Below are 14,279 nucleotides of genomic sequence, written 5' to 3' on the forward strand. Positions count from 1 at the left end.
ACTTAACCCCATCGCCTTGCAAAAACCTAAAAAAAAAAAAAAGAAAGAAATAGAAGATAGAAAGGTAGACTAAGAATCAGGAAGAACCATATTCCCATCCTGCCTCAGGCAGTCACTAGCTCTGTGACCTTGGGCAGATGATTCTCAGCTGCAGTTTCCTCATCACCTGTTGAGTTTGCTATAGATAAAGGGGATTCTTTTGATGAATGGGCTGGATGGGAGGGATGGCCTCAGAGGTCCTTCCAATTTTCAGTTCTGTGATTCTGGAAAGGCAGGTGTGTAGGTCCATTATTTGAGTTCCTTTATATAACACAGGTCCTGCTCCCTCCCTAGGCTGACCTTGTGGACCAAATGATAGATTGTAAAATGGGGGATTCAGAACTGGATAAATGGTCAGCCCCAAAGAGTGGTAGTAAGTAGAAAAAAGTTATTTGTAAAACAGATGAAATAATTGCTTCTTCTTCATAGGGTTGTTGTGAGGACCAAATCAGTTAATATTGTTACACTTTGCAAACCTTAGAGCACCTTACTATATTAGCAAACTGTCTTCTCCATATTTGGAGATAATAAACATTTCTTGTTGAATTGAAATCCGGCTTTCCGTTCTTCAAGTTCAATGATTTTCCTATTGTATCCTGCAAACTGACAGATCAGTTTTCCCTTTGATGAGAGAGGGAGGTCAGGGCAACTTGAATGCACTAGGCAAGAGATATGAGAGATGAGCAAAAGTGATGTGAAAAAATGATGTGAAATGGAGCTACTTCATCATTTTTCTGAGTGTCATCCCTGCTGATGGTTCACCCCTTTGAGCTACAGCCACCCTTACACCACTGATGTCCTTCCTCAGGACCATGATCACAGGAAGTTACAAATGATATAATGGTCAGAGATGGAGCTACAAACTGAAAGCTAGAATGGCCCTTGGAAGTCCTCTGGTCCAACACATCTATATTGCTTTTATTCAGTCTTTGAGCAAAAATCTTCAGGTTAGGGAAACCTTGTACCACCTGAGGTAGCCCATCCCCCATTTTATCATTTCTAGATTCCTTATATCAAATCTAAATCTGTCTTTCTGTAGTTTCCATTACTCCTAGTTCTTCTGCTCTCTGAGACTGAGGAGAACAAATTTAATCTCTTTTCCATGTGACTTTGGGTTTTAGTTTGTTCTACTGTAAAATAAGAATGTTGAATTAAATCAGATATCCTAGGCAACCCAGCAGATAGAGTGACAAGTGTGAAGTCAGGAACAATCATCTTTGTGAGTTCAAATCTGGTTTCAGACACTTTACTAACTTATAAGTCACTTAATCCTGTTTGCTTCATTTGTTAAAAAAAACTGGAAAAGGAAATGGTAAACCATTCCTCTATCTTTACCAAAAAAATCCCAAATAGGATCATGAAGAATCAGATACAACTGAAAAGTGATGGTGGGCATTTAATGAATATTTGTTCTTTTCCCTCCTGAATGACTTCTAAGTGCCTTTCATCTTTTAATCATCTATGACTGGATCCATAACTATCCTTCAGATAATTAACTCCCTCTGTGCTTGAACATAGTGAAAATGGTTCCCATAGTTATTCTTCTCTCCATTTAAACATCCCAGGTTCCTACTTTTGGTTAACCCATGGTACAATCTTAAAGAGTTTTCATGATCTTAAGATAGAGGAATGGTCCACCTTTGAGGATTTGAAGGACTCTCATGTGGAAGATGAGTTAGACAGACTCCTTTGGTTCCGAGATAGCAGAATCAGGAATGAGGGGAAGGAAAAGAAAAATGGGGAAGGAAAGGAAACTAGCATTTCTGAAGCACCAATTATGGACCATCACTATGTTAGGTGTTTTACAAATATTGTCTCTTTTGACCCCCACAACAGCCCATGACTATTATTTTTATTAAATTATCAAATTTATTAACTATTAAATTATATTTAATTATTTTAATAGTACCTACCATTTTACAGTTGATTAAACTGAGATAGAGGTTAAAGAAATGACTCAGAATCACATAGCTAGCATACACTTGAATGTCAGTCTTTCTGACTCTGTGACCAGCTCTCTTTTTCCACTAATGATTCTCTTAATTCTAATAAGATAAAATTTAATATCAACAAATGTAAAATATTACAGTTGGGCTTAAAAATCAGCTACACAAATACAGAAATGATGTAGGTGTGCCTAGACATTATTTAATTTTTATAAGGACTATGGCCTTTGTTAACCACAGATGGGTCAATTTTATGACATGGTGGCCAATAAAACTTATGTCATCCGAGGCTACATTATTAGAAAGATGAAAATGATCATAGTCTTGGCATCCTCTGCCTTGGTCAGATGGCCTCTGGAGTATTATTTTCTGTTCTGGATGATAGTTTTAGGAAGGACTGTGGCCAACTGAAGTTATTGCAAAAGACAATGACTATTGTGTTGGGGAGATTGTGCTTTAGGCTGTTTAGCCTGGAAAAAAAAACTTGGGGGAAAATGACCCCTGTCTTCAAGCATTTGGAGGATCATCCCCCAGAAGAGAAGCTTCAGCTACTAGGTGATGTAGTGTTTAAAGTGCTGGACCTGGAGTCAGGAAGACTTGAGTTCAAATTTTGTCTCCAACATCCTGTGACCCTGGGCAAGTCACTTAGCCACATTCAGGTTCATTTTCCTCATCTGTAAAATGGAGCTAATAACATTATAGTACCTACCTCCCATGGTGGTTGTGAGGATGAAATGAGAGGACATGTAAGGTATTTTGCAAATCTTCAAACTCTCTAAGAGTAAGAAAAAAAAAGAAAGAAGGAATCAAGTGTACTATATCACCAGACTCTGAACTAAGCACATTTATATAGCTGTATAAATGCTAGAGATGATGATGATGACGGTGGTGGTGGTGGTGGTGGTGGTGGTGGTGGTGGTGGTGGTGGTGGTGGTGGTGTGAGATTTCAGCTTAATTTAAGGAAAAACTTGCTAAAAATGGACCTTTTATCCCAAAGTAAAATGGACCTTTTAGGGAGTCATTGGGATTGTCTTCACAACCTTAATTAAGCACCTACTATATTTTAGAACTCATTGCTCCACAGGACTTTGGGGTAGAGGGGAGATGAAGATGAGGAGAGGGTGGAACTATGAATATAAATTAGATGTAATCCCTGCCCTTTTGGGATTTACTCCTTTAGTAAAGGGTTCAGATCCTTCCTCAGGCACTTCTAAGGGTTCTGATTTTTTTGAATCATAACCTCTTGGAGCCTCAGTTTCCTCATCAAGAAAATGAGAGGGTTGGATTTCCTGTTCTCCACAACCCCTTCAAGTTCTAAATCTATGATCAGTTTGCAAGCTAGGACAAGTGAAAGTTAGAAATGCTGAAGAGTAGAATGCCCCGCAGAGGGACTGGGTTAGTACAGAAATTAATATCTCTTAGTATAAAGGTCAGCAACATCATCCAGCCAAAGGGAAAAGCTCATTCTTCTGAATGGGATCCAAACTCCAAGTCTCACTACATTCAGCTTGTTCGGTTATCCCCCAAATGCCTGGAAATCTCATTTAGTGGGAATTGTATTTATTTTTGCCTGGCCCCCATCTGCTGCTCAGTTTTGACAAAAGAGTAAGGTGACAAATAAACAAGCTGGGATGTGGAATTTATTTTTGGAAAACCAGTTCTAGGTTTGGCACAGATGCAGCTCTGCTTCTTCTCCCTCCTGAGGTCCCAGTTTGGATTGAAGGAGGAATAGAAACCTTGAGACCCATGGAGAGTCTGAGGCACTTAGGGGAAGGACTGAATGAGGCTCAGTGGAGTTTGGGGTCTTTGACCTAATTGTTTAGGATTTCATTATCTGTGTCTGAAGAATGGGATAACTCAATAAGGTTGAAGAGATATATTCTTGGATCCCTTAAGACCAACCCATTCCCTAATATCAAGAACATTGAGAGAACAGCAGACAGGAACAGGTTGCTACTCCTATTGACTGATCAGGAGAGGGAATTAGCAACTGTTTTGTGATTTGTGGTCTTGGGGGATGCTATATAATTAAGTAACTAGCCCAGGGTCCCAACAGCTACTATACTGTCAGAGGTCAAATTTGTTCTAGTTCTTCCTTAGTTAATCAGTAAACATTTATTGAGCACTAAGCCCCAGGTACTATACTTATTAGCTGATATTGTTCTCTTCACTTGCACTGAGCTAAGACTTCGTGTGATAGAAGTAGAAATCAAGGCAGAATGTGAGCACAGAAAGTCCGAGCATTACGATTATTCAGAAGAGTCCTGAGTCCTAGAATCTCAGAGTAGGATGAGACCTCAGAGACCATCCAGTGTAGACCATACCTAAACAAGGTTCCCCTTTATACCTTAGCTAACAGATGGTTATTATTCCTTGACTTAGAGATGTCCAGTAAGGGGGGATCCATCTTCTCCCACATCTGAAGAGTCCCAAGGTCATCTTGAGGCAGCCCCATTCCATGGTTTTTTCCTTTTTCCTTTTTTCTTTTTGGTCTTTTATTTTAGGTTTTTGCAAGGCAAACGGGGTTAAGTGGCTTGCCCAAGGCCACACAGCTAGGTCATTATTAAGTGTCTGAGACCAGATTTGAACCCAGGTACTCCTGACTCCAGGGCCGGTGCTTTATCCACTGCGCCACCTAGCCGCCCCTCCTTTTTTCTTTTTCCCCTAGTGAGTCCTATTCTTCATGACCCCATTTTGGGATTTTCTTGGCAAAGTTGTAACTCCTTTCTCTGGCTCATTTTAAAGATGAGGAAACTGAAGTAAATAGGGTTAAGGTGAATTGCCCAGGTCTCTGTGGCTAGATTTGAACTCAGGAAGTTGAGTCTCCCTGATTCCAAGCCCAATCCTAGCTCCATCCTAGCTGCCACCTAGCTTTAACTGTTAAGTACTTTTTGTATTTACCTCAGCTCCAATTCTCAACAATTCCTTCCCACTACTCTGCCTTCTACCCTCTGGGGCAGAATATTTCATCCAACAGCCCTTCAAATAAGTCAGGGGCTTCTTTTTGCCTCTTTGTATCTCCAGAGTTTAGCATAACCTGCTGCTTAAATATTGATTGCTTTTTTAAATAGTGTATTATAAAGGCTAAACCCTTTGGTTGAGACAATAGTCTAGAAATGGGAGACTACTTATCCAGGTTTTCTGGAGGAGGTGAGACGTGAACTAGTCCCTGAAGGATGAGTATAGATAGAGGGGTTAAGGACAAGTGCCCTAGACTGGGGAGACTGTCTGAGCCACTCCAGGGAGGCAGCCCCAGTCTGTGCCAATGAATCCTCTTTGCCCTTTCAGTTCTTCTTCATCAACTTTATTGAACCATAAAACTCAAACCAACATTGCAAAGAACTAGCAATTGCTTTGGCCTGTTGTCTAGCACCCAGAGGCAATCTGGCTCATTTTATAAGCTACCCCTTCCTATGCAGGCGGGTGGGCTGGTGGGTTGTCAGTGTGTATTTTCAGAACTGTCATGACATCCAATGTTAATTTAAAACCAGACAGTAGAAGAGGTGGCAGATAGGTTCCTCCTTGGCCCCAAGGGGCCTGCTCTATTTAACTCCAGGGAAAAGAATAAATCAACACCCTGCTCTCCCTTTAGCTGCCTCCTTTCTCAAATACTAAAGGCTGATTAAACTTGCCTTGCCTGGCTTAGGGCTCCCATTAGTTTAAAAAAAAAACAAATAAACAAAGACGCAACATATTCAAAATTGACAAGAATTGTGTTTATAGAGGCAGCTAGGTAGCACAGTGGATAGAGCACCAGTCCTGGATTCAGGAGGACCTGAGTTCAAATGCAGCCTCAGCTACTTAATATAATTACCTAACTTTGTGACATTGGGCAAGTCACTTAACCCCATTGCCTTGCAAAAAAAAAAATTGGTTTTCTTTTCCTTGCAGTCTATTTACACAAGTCTCTTCCTGGCTCTGAGAATTATGAATATCCCACCCATTGACCTGGCTCTTAGAAGCTGAAGATTTACCTGCCACAATTCCCAAGGTTAAGCTACCTCCTCTCTACCTCCTCCTCCTCTCCTTGGAGTTTATTATCAGCTTTCTAAGGTTTTCAGTAGCTTTTGTTATTATTATCAGCAAATTTGATATGGTATAAATCAAAAGGTTTGCAAAGCACTTTACAAATATCTCATTTTATGGTCTCAAAAACCTTTGGAGGTAGACGCTCTCCTTCCCATTTTACAGAAGACAAAAATATGAGTAACTAGAATCACAGTCAGAAGTAGGTAGCTGAATTTGATGTTTTCTGTTTGAATTCAAGTCTTTCCATTTTGCCTCCATGTACCTGCCACCTCTTCCTCCTTCTTCTTGTATAGTACTTTAAGGTTTGTTTAGAGCTTTGCCTATATTATCTCATTTGATCCCTACAGCATGTTATTCTCCTTATTTTACAGGTGCAAAAAACTAGTCTTGGGAAAGTTTGATACTTTGCCCAAAGTTACACAACCAGTATATGTTAGGGGTGGTATTTGAATTCAAATCTCTCCTGATTCCAAGGCCAATATTCTCTCTACCATACCATGATGCACTTATTGGGTTGTGAAGGGTGTGTCCGTGTATTCTCATTTACAGTTTCTGTTAATAGACTGGGAAGAAAGATTTCTTTCTAATCTAACCTTCTACTGCTGGGATGGGTCTGAGAAATCCTCTATGGATTATAATCTTTGGAAGTTTATCCAATCCAAATGGCCAGTAATTTAAAGAGAATGAGGACTTTCCAGGATTCCTTCTTAAAGTCACAATTGCTGAATCATAGTGTTAGAGAGGTTGAACCCCTATTCGGAAAAATGAATCCTCTCTATATGTCATCCAGTTTTAAAACTTGGGGAGCTCTCTATCTTCCAAGGAAGCTCGTTTGCTTGTTGAAAAATTGATTATCCATAAATTGTTCCTTAGACTCATTGGAGAATAGATTTAGATTAGGACCTTAGAGGTCATCCAGTCTAACCTTTTCATTTTGCCTAAGGAGAAACTGAGGTACAGGAAACTTAAACAGCTTTCCTGGGTCAGAGAAGCAGTAAATGGCCACAACTCTTGATTCCAAAACTTAACTTCCTATTATCATGCCATTGCCTCCCTTATATTGAGCTACTGCATGACTCCTAATCATTGGCCTTGTATTTGTGCCAAACTTATTACAACCCTGGAATGCAGCTTCTAAAAATCTGCTTCCCCCTGCCAATTTACAGATAAGGAAGCAAGGATTGACCCAGGTAGATGCACATAGTCCAAATATATATATATACAGCATAACAGAAATGTAAAATATAGACGATTTACAGGTCCAGGGGGCTGATATTAGGCCACAACTGGAAGAGTAGCTTTTAAATGAAGAAATTGTGCTGATATCTATGGACGTCCAACCAAGACTTCGCTGACAATTGGATCCTCTGAGGTTGGGCTCAGTTTTGGCCAGTCCCTGGCCTTCTGACCCTGCATGCACTGAGACCAGTTTTGTGCTATCATTATAGGGATGCCGAGAGGACAGAGCGGCAAGCTGTCCCACAAGCCAACCATACAGAGCCCTGTCAAGAGTGTGGTCGCATGGGCCCTGGACATACCAGGGACTGCTCCCAGAGAGCCCACAATGATGCCTTTGGCGTTGATGGGCCTGAGCAAGACGATGAGGAACGCTACGGCTTCCAAAGGGACCCTCTGGAGGGGAAGCGGGAAAGGGGGAAGTCCAAATCCCCCTACCCAGCAGCTGAGGCAGACTCCTTCTTTGTGGACTTACCCAGTGGTCCCAGGGCTCAGTCTGCCCAGCCTCAGCTAATGGAGAGGAACGGCGTGTTGCCTAGTTCCTTTGGTGGGGGCTCTGGTCTTGGGGAGCAGAATGGGACTGGTGGGTATAAGAGGGTAATCCATCCCCGAACCAACCCCGAAAAGCATGCCCAGAGGAGGAGTAACATGGCGCAGGTGGAGAACTGGGTGAAGGTACAGAAAGGAGACGGCAAAAGGTCAGTAACAGACCAGGGCTTTGAGCCATGGTTTCCCCACCCCCAACCCCCAGCGAACCATTTTACTTCTGAGGTTGATTCCCCTCCTGAGCCTTGAGGGCTGCAAATATCTCAATTCACCCTACCTTCTCAAGGTACTGCCTTTGTATAGCCTAGAAATATTGGAATCTTTTAAAGTAAATACTGTCCCTTTTTTTCATTAGCAGCCTGGAAAGAAGGAAATGCCTGTTCAATATTTACGTTAAACCTTATCGTCTCTTCAGCCAGCCTCTTTTTAATTAATTCAGAAATCCATATAACACTTGAGGTTTTAGAAGTGCCACCTCTAACATTTTGGTTTAATTAGAAGCTATTCCTAAATTCAAGGAATTCTGGGTCTCTCTCTCTCTCTCTCTCTCTCTCTCTCCCCCTTCCCTGTTCCCCCCCCCCAAATTGAGGGGAAATAGATCTGTCTATATTTGAGTTGTGAATGGATGAGACGGTACCACAGCACCTTTCCCCAGGCAATTTAAGTCAGAACTTCTTAACCTTTTTGAGTGACATGGGTGCCTCCCTTGGGAAGTCTGGTGAATCCTCCTCTCAGAATAATGTTTACTAATGTGTAAAAATGCATGAGATTTCAAAGAAAACTAATTATTTTAACACAAAAATTATAAAAAATGTTTTTACGTTCTCAGATCCTAGGTTTGAGAACCTTGATTAAATATTCTTTGTTATATGGGATGACTTCTGGAGTGAAAAGAAGATAGGCTAAAGGGGGAAATTTCAGCAATGGAAAAACAAAATATATCGATAAAAATGTAGTTAAATAAAATACAAATTCCCAATTAAATCAGTCCTTTCCAATCAAACAGGCTTCTTAAATATTATTGATACCATTCATTCTTCCATTTTCATTTTCAAATATATTTCTCCTCCAAACACTCCCCATGGAGCCATCTTTTGTAACAAAGAAAAAAAAAGAGGAAAAAAAGTAATCCAACCACGCAGAGTCTGACTATATGCTACAGCCTGCAAAGGCGGGGAGGTGGGGGTGGGGGAATGTTTTCTGCTGTCCTTTTGGGGGCCAGGCTCGATTGTTGTAATTGCACAGCTTTTTGGTTTCATTTCAGCTTTTTCTTTTTTTTTGTCAAATGGACTTCCAAAAACAAGTAAAGAAAGAAAAAGCAGAAAATGTGGTCATTGTTCATTCACACACCAGCCTACAAGTCCCGCTGGGGTGCGGAGGCTGGCGAGCTGGTATTGGAACTCAGAGAGGCAGCAGAGCCTGATGAAAACATTTTAAATAAGCATCCTTGAGTCTTTGCATTCATAAACCCTGTCTCCTCTGCCTCTTTGGAGGCAGTGGAGCTCCTTGGAAGAGGGAACAAACCAGAGGGTCAGGTATGAGTGTCCATTGGTGCTTTCAGCCAGTAGCCCAGGGGTCAATCTCAGAGGCTTCAGGTGCCAGAGGTGGGAGGATGATCTCATGATATCTGCGTTGTTGGCAGATTAGACACAAGGAGAAGGAAAGGTATTAGGTGTGTTTGTTTTTTAATAGATTTCTTTTTTTTAATATTGCTACTAGACTGTTGACCTGTTCTTCTCTCAAGTCATATTTCTTATTGAAATAGAAAAAGCATGAGTCTGCCTGGTGGCTTAAGGGGAACAGTGTTTCCTGATGATGGACTGATTTGGGGGACTGACAGTTTGGAGTAGTGAGAACTGGACAGGAGATAGAGAACCTGGATCAGATCTTGGTTCTGGCATTTATTGGCTATGTGACCTTGCACATATGCCTTAGCCCCACTGGAGCCTCAGTTTTTCCCCATCTAGAAAATGGGGTGATTGGACCAAATGATCTGAGGTCCTTTTGAGATTTTACTTCCTTTGATTTTATATCTAGTTGCTGGGCCGTGTTTGATACCATCATGTTGACTTATCATGTTACTTTATTCAGTATTTATTTTACTGGATGTTTATCATCATAGAATTTCAGAACCAAAGGGACCCTAAAGATCAGCTAGTTTTAACCTCCCACCCCACAAAGGTCTTCCTTTCTGTGGTTTTCTCAAGGTGGTCAATTAGCTTCTGTTAATACATAGTCTGGCACATGGTAGGTACTTGTTGGAATGGAATTCCTAGGAACTTGCCCCAGGTGATTCAGCAGACTGAGTCCTTATGGCCCAGCCCTGCTTCCTCATAAAGCAGGTGCAGGAACTGAGACCAGGACCAGGTTGATGAAACCCTGCCTTCCTCCTCCTTCTAGTATCTCTCACCACAGAGGGCCGGAGCACATTTGTGTCCAATCCTTGCCAAGGGCCTTCTGGGCTGCAGAACCAGTTTTAATTCATCACAAGCATCTAGACTTCTCTTTCAGCCTAGGAAAAAAGTGGATGTTCATTGGTGTCCAGCACCTTCCTCCCCTGTTGCTACCTGCCCACCTTAGTGATCAAAGCTGATGATGATATAGAAAGATATGCTTTGGAGGACAATTGAGAGAGGCCCTTCCTTCCTTAGACACACCTGGTCCATTCTGAAATTATCTGTATACTTTCTCCAATTGGTTTCTTTCAGTGGCAGAGTGGCTTCCCTCATCTTTGATATCAGAGTTCATGCCCCCAGAACCCATGCTCTGAACCCATTAGGTTTTTTTCTGCAAGGAAAATTCTTTAGAGGAAAGTCAGAGGAAGAAGTGTCTGTGGGATAAAAGAAACTCACACAGACTCAGCCTAGTTTTTCCCTGAATAGGGAGGTGGGAGGGCATCAGACAGGCTTCCTACACTTCCCAGTTTTCCCTAAGGGCTGAAAGAATGATGGTTAACAAAAGTCTGGGTTAATAAATTTCTCAGTGTGGGAAACATACCAATTGTTGTCAGGTCATTTTGGCTTCTCTTGGTGCTGGTGTTAAGGAGCCCTGCTTCCCTTCTTCTAACCACAAAGATGCTTCCCTTAGTGTAATTTTTTGAGGGAAATGTAATTCCACTATTTTTTAAATAGCATACCACACCATCTAGTGGTAGGCAGCTGAGTTCAGCAAAAAAGGATAGGTTCTCCTTGTTAATCTTTTAAAGTATTTTAAGTTTTGCTGAAACCTTTCTATACATTATCTTGCATGAATCTCACAACAACCCTGGGGTTGGCTGATGGGATACAGATGCTGTAAATATGTCTGTCTCTGTGCCGAGCTCTAGCTCAAATGAGGAGGTAGGCAGCATGTTTCATCCTGAGCCCTCTGGCATAGTGTCAACCCTGTATCTAATCAGGTTAGTTTGAATCTCACCCTTTTTTCCTCTTTGAGTTTGTGTGTCTCAGTTATTGGTGGTTAAGGGAATGAGTGACATATCCACAACCCATTTCTTTTTTTTTTTTAGTTTTACAGTCCCCCACCCCGTTCTTGCTTCCCTCCCCCCCACCCCCCACAGAAGGCATTCTGTTAGTCTTTACATTGTTTCCATGGTATGCATTGATCTCAATTGAATGTGATGAGAGAGAAATCATATCCTTAAGGAAGAAAAATAAAGTATAAGAAATAGCAAAATTACATAATAAGATAATGGCTTTTTTTCTAAATTGAAGGTAATAGTCTTTGGTCTTTGTTCAAAGTCCATAAATCTTTCTCTAGATACAGATGGTATTCTCCATTGCAGAGAGCCCAAAACTGTTCCTGCACAACCCATTTCAATTGCTTCAATTCTAAGCATTATTGCATAAGCCCTAGGTTTGAAGTTATAGCAACACTAAGAGTCAGTAGGATCAATGTCATTTCTGAGCTGACCTAGTACAGAATCGGGTATCTTGGATGCCCTGTATTGGCTGCCTTGTGGAGAGGCTCCTAAGTTCTGAGAAGTTTTCCCTTTCATTGCTTATTCCCCAACCTAGTTATAGTGATTTTTTTCTCTTCTGTTCATCATCCGCATTTATTAACTAGTATAACCTTAAAATTGGAAAGAATCATGGAGGTCGTTCTTCCCAACCTCTACCCCAAAATGTATCTCATCTTCGATGAGTGGTCATATGCCCCTATTTGAACAGTTTCAGGTAGTTCCCTAGTTAGTAATGCAGTCAATTCTACTGTAGGATAACTGATTATTAAAAGATTCTTCCTTGTGTTGAACAGAAATATACCCAGATTTTTGAGCTAAGAAATGATGTTATTAGTCTTGTGCCTGAGAACCATTAATTTGGTTGCTCTATGGAGGATGAACCAGAAAAGGAAGAGATTAGAGGCAGGAAGACCAATTAGGAGCCTCTTATAAACAGTCTGAGAGAGAGGTGATAAAGACCTGAAATAGAATGGTGACTGTGTGAGTGAAGAGAGGAGGGCAGGTGAGAGAGATAATGTGAAAATAGACATTGATTAGTTATAGGGAATGAGAGAAAGAAGAGTTCAGGGTGACACTAAGGTTTCAAACTGGTTGACTGGAAGGATGGAGGTGCTATCCATAAAAAGGGGGAATTTGGAGAATGGATGACTTTGGGGAGAAATACAATGAGTTCAGTTCTTGGATGTGTTGAGTTTGATATACCCACAGAACATCCAGGTGGAAATGTCTAGGGACAAGTGGTAATATGGAACTAGAATTCAAGACAGCCTGAAAATACACATATAGTTTCAGGACTTAACTGTATAGAGATGATAATTGAAACTTTGGGGAGTTAATGAGATCACCAAAGGAAAGAATGTAGGCAGAAAAACAATCTTGGGGAATGCCAGTATTTAGTGGGCAGCAGGAAGAAGTACAGGAGTACTTGAATAGTCAGGAAAAGAAATAGCTAGGTTTGAGGACAACCAAAAGAGATCAGTATAATGAAAACCAACGGAGAAAAGGATGTCCAGGCCAAAGGGGGTGGACAGTGGTGTCAACAGTTGGGTTAGGAAGGATATTAACTGGGGGTGGGGGAAACTATTGAATATATCTTGGATAAAGCAGTTTAATTCAAATGTTGGAGTAAAAAGTCAGATCTCAAGGGTTTAAAAAGAATGTAGGACTTGAGAAAATTAGTGTAGAAAATTCTTTGGCTGTGAAAGGAAAAAGATAGGCAGATAGCTTGAAGAAATGGTAGAGTTGAGTGAAGGTTTTTCAAATATGTAGGATCTTTGTAGATAGTGGGAAAGGAGTCAGAAGATAAAGAAAGACTGAAGATAAACGAGAGACAAAGAATAAGAGTTATCTGGGGGAAACCTTGGAAGAAATAAGGGGGGGGATAAGATAAGAAACAAGTGAAGGAGAAAGTGGAGAAGGAGAGAATCATTTAGGGAAGAATAAAAAGGATTGGTGCAGATTAATGAAGATCCATTTAAAATTGGTAACAAATATGTAGTGAACCCATTTTTGGGGGCTTGTGTGGCTTTCTCTAGCTATAGAGAAGAAATAGAGAAGGCAGATGGTGGGGGAGACCATAGGTTAGGGTTTGATAAGATGAAACTTCCAATAGTGCATTGGGACAAGTAATGCATTATTTAAAATGGTCAATATGTAAGACCGAACATAGAGTATGGATGATAGATTGGGAGAAGAATGAGAAATAGAGAGTCTGGTGCTCATAGTGGGAATAAAGAAAAGATTGTTAGGAAGAATGAGACAAGGTAGTAGGTCAAAGTGGAACTTATTCATAGCGGTAGATTGACTTTAGGCAATGACTGAATCAAGTCTATGACCATCCCACTATATGGTTGAGATGGAGTAAAGTTGGAGATCATAAGAGTTTAGGAAGTCGAGTTGGGAAGCCAGTTGGTTCAAAATGACTTGAGCCTTTATGCTGCAGGTGCCAAGTATTAGGGCAGAGAGTGGAAGGAAGAATGAAACTATCAAAAGAGGCTTCTTTGACAAAGTATTATTTCATCGAGATCTTGAAGAGTATGTGGAATTTCACAAAGAATAGAGAAGGGATGCTGTTTTGGGGGGGCAAGATGCAAAGAGTATACACAAAGCAGTGAAGTGATGGGCTTGGATAAAGTGAATGGAACATTTAAGAGGAATAGGGGAAAAGCAAGGTTGAGAGATTATGACCTACTATCTTGCAATGTCTCCCTTTGCCTCATTCTTCCTAACAATCTTTTCTTTATTCCACTATGACCACCAGGCTCTCTATTGCTCCCTCTTCTCCCAATCTATCATCCATACTCTATGTTCTGATTTACATTTCTGCACAGATAGAGAGGTATCATCCAAGCCTCAGAGAGTTTTGAGTTCCAGGCTAGCCTTTCTATTTTCCCTTATTCTTTTCTATTTTCTCCTAATCTTTATCCTCTAGGCAGTGGGTTGTCACTTAGGAGTTTTGAGCAGCAGAGTGAGGTCAGTAAAATCATAAATGAAAAAGATTACTCTAGTGGTTTAGATTAGAGTTG

At 40.9% G+C, this 14,279-nt stretch overlaps 1 protein-coding gene across 10 annotated transcripts in view; it reads left to right on the forward strand.

The window, feature by feature from the left end:
* PLEKHA7 (pleckstrin homology domain containing A7) overlaps window positions 1-14,279 on the forward strand; it is a 240,477-nt gene that overhangs the window by 183,015 nt on the left and 43,183 nt on the right. For 9 of the 10 annotated variants that reach the window (XM_074230191.1, XM_074230193.1, XM_074230195.1 and 6 more), the window contains one exon: window positions 7,463-7,948. The exons of the other annotated variant lie outside the window; for it this stretch is intronic. In XM_074230191.1, the coding sequence (XP_074086292.1) occupies window positions 7,463-7,948 (486 nt within the window). The remainder of the gene's footprint in view (window positions 1-7,462; window positions 7,949-14,279) is intronic. 10 annotated transcript variants of the gene reach the window in all.

The sequence above is a fragment of the Macrotis lagotis genome, chromosome 3, assembly GCF_037893015.1.
Source record: "Macrotis lagotis isolate mMagLag1 chromosome 3, bilby.v1.9.chrom.fasta, whole genome shotgun sequence".
Lineage (NCBI taxonomy): Eukaryota > Metazoa > Chordata > Mammalia > Peramelemorphia > Peramelidae > Macrotis > Macrotis lagotis.